The sequence below is a fragment of the Stegodyphus dumicola genome, chromosome 2 (genome assembly GCF_044657685.1).
Source record: "Stegodyphus dumicola isolate Sdum_Otavi_A_Nest chromosome 2, ASM4465768v1".
Classification (NCBI taxonomy): domain Eukaryota; kingdom Metazoa; phylum Arthropoda; class Arachnida; order Araneae; family Eresidae; genus Stegodyphus; species Stegodyphus dumicola.
Genome location: NC_140769.1, coordinates 115,250,122 through 115,266,081, shown reverse-complemented (window position 1 = coordinate 115,266,081; position 15,960 = coordinate 115,250,122). Strand labels below are relative to the sequence as shown.

Genomic DNA, 15,960 nt, shown 5'->3' with positions numbered 1-15,960 from the left:
TGCTGTATATAAATATAGATTACAAGGTGGTGGCAGGATGCAGTTCTTTAACTATTGATCATCAGTGTAAACAGTTTTCACAAAATTTTGCATATTACTTTCAGAAATTTTCTCAGTATATGCCTAAAATCAATGTTTCTAATCATACATAATACAGAAATACTATTTGGATATTGGTTACTCAATCATGCAAAATTCTGCTGAGAGATTACTTGAAATTTTGAATGTGATATGTAGGTCAGGAAATGGATCGGATAAGAAATCAGCCATCAAACATTCTAAATTCAGCCTTGTTCTTAAAAGATGTTCAAAAAGCAGCATTATTACTAAATGTCTATGAATTTTTAAACAATCAAAATAATGGTTACACAGATTTTGCATTTTTATTTGTTATATCAGTTTTGAGGGTACTTTGCTATGAAGTTAAGAACCCAAAAATTGTTTTCGAGAATGTGGACAGCATTTAGCTCATAATTATTATTGAGATTAACACTGATTTTTGCAACATCTGAAAAATCTTATATACAGTATTTGCATCTATTGACAATCTGGTAGAGCATCTACATCAATAGTATAGTATATCAGAAAAACCAGCACAAGGTGTATTTAAAAGCTGTGCCCATGATCATAAATACACATGAATGATTTGGGAGTGATTGTAAAATAGATTAAAGGCGTATGATCCTTGTAGAGGAGACATTTTTATATTTTAAGCTTTATTTCTAAATGCATTCAAGAAATTAACCACCAGGAAACTGCCAGGATGTGCATATATTTTAAAGAATAGAGGCCAAAGGCAATAAAAGGTTGTTCTGATGCTCTATGTTTTTCCTGATTACCCCTCAAATGAGCAAAACTAACTGTCATCTCACCTATAATGATAATATCAAATGTGTGTGGACAGAACTTGAATTCAAAAATTTTAAGGAAATAAAGCTTTTTAACGCTCTTCTGTTGAAAAATGTAAGGAAATGAGAAAACATATTTTAAATACAATAGTTATCAGAGGATAGATGCTTCAGTTTGGTTTATAATTTAAATTTATTTTTCATAAAATAAAGTTAATTGAATTAATAAATTCTTATCATACACATCATACCAGCTGTATGATTTACACCAGCACAAATTTTAAATGTTTAAAAAAGTTTTTTTTTTTTTTTTTTTACGAGTTAAACATTTTTATGTGAAATAATCTTCTTCACCTGGTGATGCATGGAACAATATAAAATCAACAAGGTTTTAGAAGAAAGTTTAAATTTCATGCTATAAAAATATATTCATGAAATTAATAATGTGACAAAAATATTAGATTCTTTCACTATATAGAAAATCATTATTTTTAACATTTCAATAATTAAAGAATGACATTTTTATTTGATTATGAAAATCATTTGAAAGGACATTAGTATATCATAAAAAAACACTAGGAAATAACATTTTAACCTTTTAATTAAATACATATTAAGGTTTTTCTTTGTTATAGCAATCCCTGAGATTTAATCACCAATCACCCGAGATATCTCAGTAAAATCTGGCTGCATATTCTTATACGTCAGCATATGATTGTATATTAGCACTGACCATTTTTTTATACCTCACCATGTAATCGTGTATTAGCATCATGCTGCACTTTTGCCGTGTATTCTTATATTATTCACTTTTGATGAGGTTTTTTGAATTCACAGTGTTTATTTAAAAATATATACATTGCCTTCTTTTTTTTTTACGTGTGAATATACACCAATACCGATGATGAATATGACATTAACAACCTTTGACTTACTAAGTAATGAAGCAGAGGCCATATCATTTTTCCAAGAAAGAGGTCTTTTACCTGACAAATGAGTATACACAACATAAAATTTTATGTTAACAATAAAACCATTTGGAAGTGCAGCATTCAAAATTACAAAATGAAGAAGGGCCTTTGTGTTAGAAATTGGTTTCAGCGGTTCTAGAATATCGTTCATCATTGCTATTAGAATATCGCATCACTGCTGATTTATCATTTCCAGAATATCGTTCATCACTGCTGATTTACGTATGCTAGAGCAGAGGAGCTGACATCCACAAAATGGTGTAACAAACAGCTTAAATATGTAGGAAAATGCTGCAGTTGACTGGAGCAATTACATGCCATAAAATGATAAGGGTTCTTAAAAATATTCTTCAGAAACGACAAGCGAGTATTATTGTTATTATAATACTTTGTTTATTTTTACATTCATGGTTCACGAACTTGGCGAAATTATAGATGAGATCTTGGTGCAAATCTAAAATCGCCAAAGATGGTTGAAAACTTCTATAACAAAGTACCAATATTAATAAGGCTACTATGCATATCATAAAAATGCATCAAAGCTTTAGCAAAATGAAAAAAAAAAAATTCTAGATTCTTGGTGACTAGAATTAAGAGATTTAAAAGCACTTTTACAAGTATAATTGGACTGCCTAGCTGCAGGGATGAAAATTGAGAAAATTTGTCTTCAAAAACATTAGGCTGAAGTTTACATGCTATGTATGCTATACAGCCTGAAAAATCACCTCATCTTGTCCCTAAAACAGTCAAAAATATATGAAAAAATTGCAATTTTATTAAACAAAAGTTACATATAATAACAGGTAGATAATGAAGGTATAACACTCAAGAGAAAGTTTAAAAAACATTTCATCTTATGTTAATGAACATCCTATTTGTTTACTCCAGTCTATTTGATTAGTAAACTTCCTTTGTACATTCAAAGAAAATTACTGTTAAGGTAAAGTTTATAGATATGTTTTACAGCAGTTTTGCTTCTGGCTTGTTAAGGAATAGTTTTTCAATGTTTCAAAGCAAAAATGCTTTCAGTCACGGAACTCAGATTACTAAGCCATGATTCAAAAAATATTGTATGATCATCCATAAGCCCTCAAAAAGTCAGATATATAACAGCAAAATTTTGAAATATTTGTAAAGGAGATGAAGCTAAAAAGCTTTTCTTCTTCTTCTTCATAAGCTCCACAGCCTGTTACAGGCCAAGGCTGTTTCTCCAAGTTTCCTCCACTTGACCTCATTCGGCACAATAGCCTTCCATCAGTTAACTCCAATTAACCTCAAATCTTGCTCGACATCATCTATCCATCTAGTGGGTGGTCTTGCATTTTGTCTTACTCCCTCGATTCTTGAAAAGGTTATCTTTCTGGTCGGAAATGCATCATCATATCTAAACACGTGGCCTAGCCATCTGATGCGAGATGCCTTTATGATTCTCATAATATCATTTTCACCATATTTCCAATATTTTCCATACAGTTCTTGATTATAGAGAATCCTCCACATATCACTTTGTTATACTGGTCCAAAGATCTTTCTTAGGATTTTTCTTTCAAAAGTGGAAATCAGGTATTTCTCTGCTCTGTTAAGTATCCAACATTCACGTCCGTAAATGACAACAGGCCTTATTAAAGTTTTATATAAATTTACTGAACAATTACATTTAGTTTTTATGCTGATTAGCTTGGATTTAAGTTGTTTTTTAAGGCCATAGTAACATTATTAGTCATAAATATTCTATTCTTTATTTAAATTTTTATATCATTGCAACTTAAGAAGCTTTTGGCCATATGGAATTAAAGGCTGCTGTATTAATGACATTCATTACATTAGCTGAGTATTAATGACATTCATTACAAAAGTATTTTTCTGAAGAGTGTAAAAACCAAATGAATGCAAAAAGAATGAAAACTCTCAAAAACAATATAGATTTTTGCTGTTTTGAAAGCTAAAGCTTTGATTACATGAATATATTTTTATGAAATGAAATTTACCTTTCACTAGTTTTCACATTATCATGTCTTCTAACTATAAAAAAATATTTTTAAATAAACATATTCAAGTGATATAAAAATCTAGTGTTTAAAATTTGCATTTACATTACTTATAAAGGGTAGCATTATTTACATAAGAATTGTATTTATTCATAGTGGAAGATAACTCATTTGTTTGAGTACTAAATTTAAAATCAGAAGATATTGCACTTCATTATAAGTATGGAAAATAAATCTTGCATGATCTTTAACATCAAAACTTATGCTTCATTTCATTTTATGAAATGAAACATTATATAAATAATTAGACTAGAAGAGAAACACGCTAATATGACAATCAAAATCGTAAAAACAACCTTGTATTTAGCGTAGGTATAATGAAACACTCAATCGATTTCGAGGGCAGCTAAAGGTCCCTCCTCATCAGGAGAAAGAAATACCTAGAAAGAAGAAAATAAAGGAGAAGGAGTCACAGAAACATGTGGTCCTTATCAGCACTGCACGTGGTTATAACTAGATTTTGTTGCACTGGCCACCTTACTTTTACTGAGCCAGGCTATCTGATCGAGCATGAAAAATTAGCGAAGTTAAAATAGGGAGCGGGGGCAAATGCACCTTACGCTCAAAATCTGAACTTCAAATAATGGAAAGCAACCACTGAACGGATTTTTATACCCTCTGGTAGTACCAAACGCGAGGAGGTAATGCCATCTATCGGCAAAAATAACTGAATTAAGATAGTAGAATTTTAAAGGCATTAGGAAGGACTGGATTGGACTTCAAATCATTAACTAAACCTGCTAAATCTTTGTGAATGTGAAAAGCCTCAAGAAAATCCATTTCACCTATGGAAGAAGCCTTTTGGATAATTTTTGCAGATCCGAAATAAAAATTATGGTTAAAAGTCCAACTATGATATGCTATTGAAGACTTGTTAATTTCGCCTTTTTTGACATAAGATTCATGTTCCTTGATACGAAACTTCAACGCTCTTTTCTTTGGCCGATATATCTTAAACCACACTGACACGATATACTATAAATTCCCCAAGAATTCAAGACAGAAACGCAATCTTTTAGAATCGAAGGGTGAATTTTATTAATAGGGGAGAAACCGACTTGAAAATTGAATTTCTGGAGAATCCGTGCAATTTTATAGCTAACAGAAGTATAAAATGGAAGCACGACAAGGTCATTAATATTATTTCTAACAGTGGAATGATTCGGTATGTTGACGACACTTTCGCACTTTTTGACGGTTATAAAGAGGATTTATCCGAGATTCTATCTATTATGAATTCAACTGATCTAGCCATCCAATTCACTCTTGAAATTGAATCCAACAATTCCCTCCCCTTCCTCGATATTCTTATAATCCACAATGAAACTGATTTTAGCACCACTGTGTACCATAAACCTTTTGCAATTTGTTTACCATCCCATGCCAAGTCATGCCACCCTGTTAAGCAGAAAATGGCTTCTTTTTACTATTATGTATTCCGCGCGCTTAAAGTTTGTTCCTCTGAATCTTTGCTTACCAATGAACTTAATTTTTTGAGAGCAGTTGCGATTGACCGTGGATTTTATCCCGTGATTATTGATAAAGCCGTTAAAAAATTTTCAGATTCCCATCAAAGAAGACATTCCACTGTTAGAAATAATATTAATGACCTTGTCGTGCTTCCATTTTATCCTTCTGTTAGCTATAAAATTGCACGGATTCTCCAGAAATTCAATTTTCAAGTCGGTTTCTCCCCTATTAATAAAATTCACCCTTCGATTCTAAAAGATTGCATTTCTGTCTTGAATTCTTGGGGAATTTATAGTATATCGTGTCAGTGTGGTTTAAGATATATCGGCCAAACGAAAAGAGCGTTGAAGTTTCGTATCAAGGAACATGAATCTTATGTCAGAAAAGGCGAAATTAACAAGTCTTCAATAGCGTATCATAGTTGGACTTTTAACCATAATTTTTATTTTGGATCTGCAAAAATTATCCAAAAGGCTTCTTCCATAGGTGAATTGGATTTTCTTGAGGCTTTTCACATTCACAAAGATTTAGCAGGTTTAGTTAATGATTTGAAGTCCAATCCAGTCCTTCCTAATGCCTTTAAAATTCTACTATCTTAATTCAGTTATTTTTGCCGATAGATGGCATTACCTCCTCGCGTTTGGTACTACCAGAGGGTATAAAAATCTGTTCAGTGGTTGCTTTCCATTATTTGAAGTTCAGATTTTAAGCGTAAGGTGCATTTGCCCCCGCTCCCTATTTTAACTTCGCTAATTTTTCATGCTCGATCAGATAGCCTGGTTCTGTAAAAGTAGGCGGTCAGTGCAACTCTGATTAAAAATCTAGTTATAACCATGTGCAGTGCTGATAAGGACCACATGTTTCTGTGACTCCTTCTCCTTTATTTTCTTCTTTCTAGGTATTTCTTTCTTCTGATGAGGAGGGACCTTTAGCTGCCCTCGAAATCGATTGAGTGTTTCATTATACCTACGCTAAATACAAGGTTGTTTTTACGATTTTGACAAATAATTACTTTTAAAAAAGCAGCAGCATAAAATGAGAAAAGGACAAATATAAAATTTTAAGCATATAAAAAAGTAAGTCTTCATTTAAAACAATGCATGGATAATTATTTAATATTCTTACCTATGATTATGAAAGTGAATATTAATACAATGTTTAATTATAGAACTCACTTTCAAATCTCCAGAGATGTTTGCTCCAGCAAGAATACCTGTAGCAGCAGGGAAAAATACAGCAAACACAGAGAAGAAACCTTCTTCTTCAGCAAAATGGGGACCCACATTTTCAAGAAATATTGTAACTTGAAAATAAATCAATAATTAAATATTGACCGTTTGGGAACATTGTAAGCATATTATTTGTAAATATGTTAACTTAAAATAAAGCGCATGTTTCATTAATAAAAAAACTTTCTCATGCTTCACATCTTCGAAAAAGTACCTTTCAATATGTTAAAAAAAAAGGAGGGGGGGGATACTTGCTCTCATAAAAAAAAAAAAAATATTGCAGTAAAGCACTTGTATCTTTTTTGGTCTTTATTAGTATAATAAATGAACAACTTCATCAAAAAATTATATTTATATAATGCATAAGCTTGGTTATTAAAGAATGAATATCAACAAAGAGTGAAATGTCAAAAAATGGCATCTGAATACCAATAGGGGGGGAAAGGACAATAAACTTTTATTTGATAAAAATTACACATAAAAAGTGAAACTGGATAATTGTCTAAGCATGTGGTGCACAGAATCTGATGTAGATGCATAGAAGTAAAAACGATAGGAAATACTACGTGCTAAACCTTCAGCAATTGCGAGATTATGAAATTTTTTCTTCCCAGATACAGGAGATATCTGTAAAGATATCTGATGTAAATGTGTAATGCGAGCATGTTTGTTTGTGCCCACTGCAATGAGAGTTGAGCTCGTTAATGACCATCGAAAGGTTAAACAGCATAAAAGTGGATTGGATTATTTGGATACACAAGGGCTATATGCCTCTTCAGAGGCATAAGAAGAAGTAAGGTATATATATATAAAAAGAGAGAGAGAGAGAAACATCATTAAACAGCATAAAAATGGATTGCATTATATGGATATAAAAGGGCTATATGGCTGTTCAGAGACATAAGAAGTAGTGAGATTTAAAAATAAATAACATATGGATGGATGGATATAAGTAGAATTTTATATTCTTATTAATGCAACCACCTTAATAGGAGTAGCATGACTTTAATATCTGCATGGCTACCTAAAGTATTAATGCAACCACCTTAATAGGAGTCATGTGATTCCTATTACGGTGGTTGCATTAATACTTAATATAAAATTCTACAGATGTTATCTTTTTATTGCATTACAAGCTTTAAAGATAAATGGCAATTTTTTTGTTCTTAAACCCAATTTTAAAATATCTGAGGGATCTGCCTGCAACAGAAGAAAGTATGGTAAAATTTTTGTAGGAATACAATATTTTGCCACAGAAGCATAAATGTTGACATTCACATCTGATGATGATATATTTTGGAAAATCTTTCTGTAAATGCAGTGTGAAAAAGCATAATGAACATGTCAGTATTCAAACCCATAAATGGTTTGATAATAGTCACCTGCCTTCCACTGCAGCAGCCAGATGTATGTACTGTTGGAATAAAGAATTAATGAGTGTTAAGTTTTGTTACATGGACTAAGAATGGTTGACAAGACTGTGATAGACTAGAATAGACTGCATTCTTAATAAAAAGGACAAAGAATATAAAATTGACTGGCAGAAAAAATCTAATCGTAAAATAGATGAAAGTCTATTTACAAAGCAAAAACATAATGCAGGGCATGTTTAGTCATCACAATGGATTTTAGGAGGTATCTATTGGGAAACAAAGCAGAAAATAAATGAAAACATTAAGCAGTGAAATATCTAGTCTTTTTTAGTCCAGATATAAAACTGAGAAACTAATAGATGCTGGGTTTATGCATAAAATGGTTCATCATACATATAACTTTCTCGATTCTGGACTGATGTACATATGAAAAACAAAGAATACGATGTTCCAAAAAATGGCATAATAAGAAACACATGAACACAGCACATCACCACCTGGAATCATATTTAGTGGAATTTATATAGCATCAAGACCAAGCTACTAAACAAAACAATTGCTTTGAAATCTGTTCTTAAAGCAATCACTACAAAATTACCATTGGAACAAAAGAAACAAAACAAAACAAAAAAATTATAAGTAGTTTTATTAATTGCTTTTCAAGATAAATACTGAACTAAAACTAAAATATGTACATAATAACAATTATGCACAAAAAATAACCTTTCACAATTTTAAGCAATCATTCTTTTTCTTCTGTAAAAAATTAACAAACTATGCCACAGTTGCATTAACACATAAGCACCAAATTTTAATTCATTAAATAAAAACTTTATTACACTATGTCATTATTATAAAAATTCAAAATAAAAAAACGAATTAATTGTCACAATATAAATGGAAAAAAAAAAAGGAGAGAAAGAGAGATAAAGAAAAGAGGGGGAAAGGCACTTTAGCTTGCTTCATAGAATAACTGAAAAGCCAATTTAAGGATGCACTGAAAGATATCATAACATGAATTAAGGATCTTAATAATTTCAGTTAATTCCAACTTTATTAGCTTCATACTTAGCTATATTTATAATCAATGATATGAAACACCTTTCAAGTGATTTCACTGCATTCACTAATAATTCAGATTGTGATAACAAGCCTTATGCCATGTTAATTGCATTAAAATTATTTAAATGACACCTGTCTAAAAAAAAGTTTTGCTGAAGAGGAATTGAATCTTCATTCATTTTCTAAATTCAACATGTCTTGCACATAGAGTATAAAAATATTTTTTGAACTAGTGTTAAAAATGATCATTATTAAATTAGTAGGCTCATAAAATGAAATTCAGATGAAAAATGAATCAAACAGAAGTCATGAATTATTTCAATCATTTTTTAAATAAAAAGTATTCAAGTCTGAAGCTCAAATTATGCAATGCAAAACATACAAACCTACCATTCCAACCTAAGAAACCTTTTGCCATTTGTTCATCACTTGGTGTTAGAACAGCACCAGCTAAAAAGTCAGCCATTGCTGCTAAAAGTATCAATAACAAGATGATTTGAGCCTGCAAATAACATTATATTAGCATACACTATTTATATATTACAGCTAAATTGGTAATGAAGACACTCAATTTTTTTTTTTTTTTTTTGTAGGTATAAAACATTACCTCAAGTTACAAAATGCAAATGCATTTAAAAGTAAAAAAAAATTGAAAGCTTTCAGATTTTATACTGCACCCAAAGGGGCATTTTGTGTTTCATATTTATTTATTAAATATCATGTTCTTTGCACTCAAATCACATAAAATTCAATTCTACAATAATATCACAAAATATTTAAAAACAGCGTATCTTTAGAATTTCCAATAGACAGTTTCGTGCGCTGGAGATAAAAATACTTTTTTCTGTACAGTGTCGCCATTGCTCGCTTTGAAATCTTTGTTCGTTAATCAAAAATTCATTAAAGTTTTACAAAATATGAAATAGATAATAAAACAAATTCAAAATTCAGGCTTGCAGGTGCCCATGTTCGAGTGGAGGATTATGTTATTCAAAATCTGATGGCTCTAAGTACTGTCGTTTTTTCACAATGGGAGAAACATACCTACATTCATGCGCATTTCCATTATTTAATTTTTTTTAAATAATACAGAGTGATCATATTTGGTGGCAACAATTTGAAAAGTAATTCAGCTTTTTAAGGTGATTCAACACAAAATCTCGTTTTGAGACTAACAGCCCTTCTGAGCTAATGCTTCTTTGGGCTAATAATCCAAACCAGTTTGATCGAACTTTTTCTGAAATACAGATTAACATATGACACCATCTAAAGCCATGGGAAACATTTTGCATAAAGTGTATTTCCTCGTGAACTTCTGCAGCTAAGGGTTTGGTTTTAATGTTTATTGAGACAATTATTATATGTTGTTGAAGTGTCATTTGATGAACCTTTGAGGAGGGGAACTATTGGTTGATTTTAAGCAGAACAAACTATTATGGAAATAGTTGTATTTCAAAGCAATCTTTGTCCTCTGGAAAAGATAAAAAAAAGGAGAGTAATTCTCAAAATAAATTTCTTTTCATGATTTCCTGTAGCAGCACGAACTTGACTGCTAGGCAGCTGAGGCTTTATCCTCCACTGGACTATCACTTTTTTATCATAGCAGATGACACTTTTTTATCATAGCAGATGGCTTAACAAGAAAAATGTTTATGTCCGATCCTTATATTTATTTAGCTTGTGATAATTAGAACTGTATTAGAACTGTAGGACTGTGATAATTAGAACTGTATTTTGTTCATTATAAGAAAAAATAAATCACACCGAGGGGTTACTTCATGACATTTCATTATTTTTAAGTAGGTAAATATAGTTTTTTGAACCAATGCCTAAGACTAAAAAAATTCAAACAAAGTACAGAAAAATTTACACCTGGAAGAGTCTAACTTAAAATATTCTCTGTGAGAGATTAATTAAAAAGCAGAAAGCAATAAAAACTAATATAAATCCAGGAAAAATTACTCAAACATCATATATAAAACTTGCATTAGTAAGAAAGCTAAGGTGGCAAATTACATTTGAATATGAAAATAAAACTTTTTAATTAAAAAAAAAAAAAAACTTTTATATCTTCTCAGTTCAAATGAAACATTTTTATCCTTTAAGCAGATCTTTAGACTGTAATAAAAACTGTACATTAAGAATAATAAATTATATTTACGAATCAGATATTACAGGAATTTTAAAAATGAATTTTTGTAAATGATTTAGGAGGGCCTAAAGCTAATAACATGTCAAATAAAAAAAAAATTAAAAGAGATACATTAAAAAAAAAATTACCTTTGTTTCCCACTCAGTTCCAACTATTGCTATTCCCAGGATGACCACTACTGTTGCACAGCTAATTATACGTATATCATTAATTCCATTGTCCAATAAAGGCATATCATTGTTCTGGATCAAAAATAAAATGCATAAAAATAAAACTTTAAATTTATTTTTCTTAATTTAAAATAATACATGAAAGAAAATAGGATATTTAATGCTACAATTACAAAATGAAACTAAGAGAGCATGATTAATTTCGGAGGAAATTGTTGGACCCATTGAATATTTTAAAATACATTTTCTTCAAAGGACCAAGCATTGGGGGAGGAGGAAATAATTTTGTTATAATAACAGGGATGTAAAGGAAAGAATATAATAAAACTATTTCATATCATATATATGTAATAAAAGCAAAACTTCAGAGAAGTATTGATGTAGGAACACCGAGATATAGAAATATAGATCCATATTGAAGAAGAAGTCAGCAGTCGAGATGGTTTAAATTCCATTTTTATTTAAACTAACATTTGTGGGGACAATTTTCTTGGCACTATAGTCATGCCTATTTCCAGAACATTTACATTTTTTGATACTTTTGCTAGGAACGGAGCCCAGCAAAATTACATAAAAAAAGCACACAGACACAAACTTAAGTGCATAGTTATCTTATAGGGAAGCTCACAAAGAGGAAGCTTTCAGTTTGAGTTAGAAATGTTTCAGTTCTCAGATTTTATGTTCCCAATTACTATGTCATCAGCATTACGCAAGATTCGTGATATATATTAATCTAGAAATGACACAGTACAGAAATGTTATTATTAATTTATTATTTGAAAGATAAGTATTTTATATTTTACATATTTTAGAGTGAAGATCAGAGTTAAAGGGGATTATTAATTTATTATTTGAAAGATGGGCATTTTATATTTTACACACACATATATATATAAAGAAATTTAGATCCAATTTTTCACAAAGACCAAAAATTTAAATTTATAAGTTATAAATTTCAAATAATCCTATAAATGCATAAATAATTTAATAAATGTTAAAACCAAAACACTTCAAACAATCAATACCCCAATTCAAAAAATCAATGAAATTTAAAGAAAAAAAGAACATAGAAGAGGAAACAGTAAAGCAAGGATTTTATGGAAGAGAGATTTCAATTGATTTCAATATTCCTCCTCTTGACGAAGCAGCACTGAATTTGATTGACTTCCTCTTCTATTATGTTCTTTTTTCTAAAAATTTCATTAATTTTTTTTAATTGGGGTATTGATTGTTTGAAGTATTTTGGTTTTAACATTTATTAAATTCATTTTTGAATTTATAGGATTATTTGAAATTTATTTCTTATAAATTTCAATTTTAGGTCTTTGTGAAAAATTGATTCTAAATTTCTTACTTAATGTCTTTATTGATAATTTTTTCAGCAGCTAAATGCGCAAAAATACTAGGCATGATTATATAGTGTATTTAAAAAAATTGTTTTGTAATTATATATAGTATATATATACATAAAATTTGAAAGATTTCAGATTTTATATTTTTGATGGGGGACCCAAAATGGAATTTGAAGTAGCCATTGTATAGCCATTGAAAGTCATCTGACGCAAAATACCGTTAGACAGTGTAATATTTTTCATTGTTAAGCTACGATCAGAATACCAGTAAGATATATAAAGAAACCTTGCACATTGCGATGTTAATGGAACGTTTTGAAATTGTTGAGTTTATTAATGAAACATTTGTTAAAGTTTTACAAAATATGAAATAGACAATAAAACAAATTGCAAATTTTGGCTTCCAGATTCCCATATTTTAGTGGAGGACTACGTTATTCAAAATTTGATGTTTATCAAAGTACCTTTTCTAGATATTCTTTCTGTTTTCACAATGCGAGAAACATACAGACATTTATACATGTTCTTCATTACTTAATTTCTTTAAATAATAATGCATGGCTCTAATGTTTGATGGCAACAATTTGAAAAGTGATTTAGACTTTTATAGTGAACCAATGAAAAATGCCAAAACAAAATTAATAGACCTTCTGGGCAAATTGTCCCTTTGGGCTAAAAAAGAAAAAAAGATGGTAATAGGAATGTGGAGTTTGCTGGCTTATGAAAAAAAAAAAAAGCACTGCATTTCTTCAGAACTATGATGTTTTGCCTAAAGTACTGAATGAAAAAACTTGCATTCCATGAATGTGTACTTAATAAATGATAGAATTTTACGGACCAAAATTTTACGCCAATGCTAAATTTGACCATTTGCTATTTTCTGACCATTTTTTAAGCAAAAACCGATTGTTGTGTACTCAGGAAAGCAACAGCATATGCAGTTCTCTGATGTTTTTTTAAGTGAAAATGGATCTGTGTATATGGGAGAATGACAGTGTGTGCCATGTTAAACTGCGTGCGATGTAGAGTTCCTGTAATTCTCGATTGTTCTGAAGTTGAAACAGATTGCTGTGTACATGGGAGAAACCATAAAAAAGAGAGAGAGAAAAAAAAAAATCTGAAGTGTTTTAAATTGGAAATTTCTTGAGTTTTAAATTTTAACAATTGTGTGTTGTAATTCTTATTATGCTGCCATTTTGAAAATGGTTACTGTTTTTAATATCTTAGTCTGGGGGAGGGAAATTTAGTCATCGGCAAATAGTGAAATAGCAAATAGTGAGGGAGTGTAGATAATCAGACAGTATCAATGAATCTACATGGCTGATCTTAACATTTTTGCAGATAGTGGATACTGTTCAGTGAAATGATGGCTAAATATAAAACACATAAATTTAACTGTACTCATACACATGTATGAGTTGGCTCTTGTATCCTGTATATTCAAATATATTCTGAAACATGTCTATTCTACCAGATGTTGAAACTGGGAGTGCAGCTATTCGAGAGACATGACTCAACTGTAGAGGATTCTAACAACAAATTATTTAGAACCACAGTTAACATGTCAATTAATTTATTGCTTATAAATAGTTATCGTACTTCAATATAATTTTTAATAATTTACAATTTTAATTTTAATATTTAAAGGTTTATATTAATTAAATTACAGAACCAATACTTTATGAATATGCTTTACTTGGCAAATACAAATACACTGTTTGAATGATTTTTCTATATCCGCAAAACAGAATTTTGGAAATATATCATTTAATAAATTTTTTAAATATTTACGTTATACAGAAACATACCCAAAGCAAAACTTTTAATGTCTCAGCAAATCCTACAACATACATTGCAACAGCAACTGCATTTGCCACAGCAAATATGAAACCAATAGAGCCTCCAAATTCAGGTCCAAGACTGCGAGATATCATGTAATATGTTCCACCTATTGTTGAAAGAATAATATTTAACAATTTCTTTTTATGCAACAAGAGATCAGATCACAGAATTTTATTTTTATTATTACTTAACAGGAAAATGAAATATTGAATTTTTGTTTTTGTGTTTCCTAATCTTTCTACCTTTATTTTCATTTTCCCACCATCATTTTCCTTGGTATTCTCAAATAAAAATTTAAACTGAAAACGATTAAATGATTAAAGCATTAATGTTTTATATTTAATACATACAAGTTTCAGCTTTTAATTAAAAGAGAGAGAGACTAAAGTAAAACAAAATTACAATAGATAATTAATAATTAAGACAGAGCAAATCTCAGTTGCTTGACAGAAAAAAATAGAAAAATAATAAACACAAAAGTGTTTGCCACTTCCTTGTATGAAGTAAAGGAAGTACAGTCAAAAGTCGCTAATCCGGACTCGTCGGGACTTCGGCAATTCCGGATTATTGATTTTTCCGGATTATAGATCATCAGTTTAAATCTGGTAAGATGGCATGCAGAAATTATAAAATTAAAAATATGAAACCGTCATTTATGAAATAAAGAACAATTATGATCTAAAGGGTATCAAAATTTACAAAAAAAAAAAAAAAAAAAAAAAAAAAAAAAAAAAATTTATTTGTTTACTTTATTAAACATTTCTTTCAATGTAAGTTGTTTAAGTTGCTTCGTTTTTTATGTGATAATACATTCTCTTTAATTCTATAAACAGACAAAATTTCTTGTTCATTTACAAAGTTCCGCTATTCAAGTCCTATAATTGCTGTGTCGAGAATACCGACCAATTTGTCAATCAAAATTTTTTCGTTTTCAATAACCTCTGTCACTTTCTTCGCTATCTGAAGCGAATTATAATGACGAGGAATTTGATTTAAATCATATCAAAGAGGGAGTACATCAAGATGAAATACTACATTTAGTAAGGAATTATAAGCCAAATAAAATAAAAACATCTGCCCTGAAGATAAGGATAGTACTGACAGATCAACTTCCAATTCATTGCGCGCCGCGGCGTTAAAGATAAAGAAAGGATATGCCTTTATCCATTTTTTGCAGCAATTCCACTTTTTGTTTAATGGACTTCGAAACATACTTTCGCTTTGTAGATCCTTTACATATTAGTAAATATATATCGGACATTTTATTTGACATAATCAAAAGTTCAAGCTTACTTTTATAAAATTGCTCTAACAGTCTGCAAAAAATAATAAACCGGATCCAATTCGAAGATTCAAGAACAACGCAATCTGCAACATTAACTGAATTAGATAATTTTAGCTTAGCTTATACCGTCCATTATACATTAAACGCGCAAGCGTAAA

The 15,960-nt window shown here is 30.0% G+C and overlaps 1 protein-coding gene across 3 annotated transcripts in view; it reads right to left on the bottom strand.

Moving 5' to 3' along the window:
• The window catches only part of LOC118188530 (solute carrier family 12 member 2-like), a 325,874-nt gene that overhangs the window by 50,596 nt on the left and 259,318 nt on the right, over positions 1–15,960 (bottom strand). For all 3 annotated transcript variants that reach the window (XM_085811044.1, XM_085811045.1, XM_085811046.1), the window contains exons 5-8: positions 14,484–14,623; positions 11,282–11,395; positions 9,392–9,503; positions 6,513–6,640 (exon numbers count right to left, since the gene is read on the bottom strand). In XM_085811044.1, the coding sequence (XP_085667170.1) occupies positions 6,513–6,640; positions 9,392–9,503; positions 11,282–11,395; positions 14,484–14,623 (494 nt within the window). The remainder of the gene's footprint in view (positions 1–6,512; positions 6,641–9,391; positions 9,504–11,281; positions 11,396–14,483; positions 14,624–15,960) is intronic.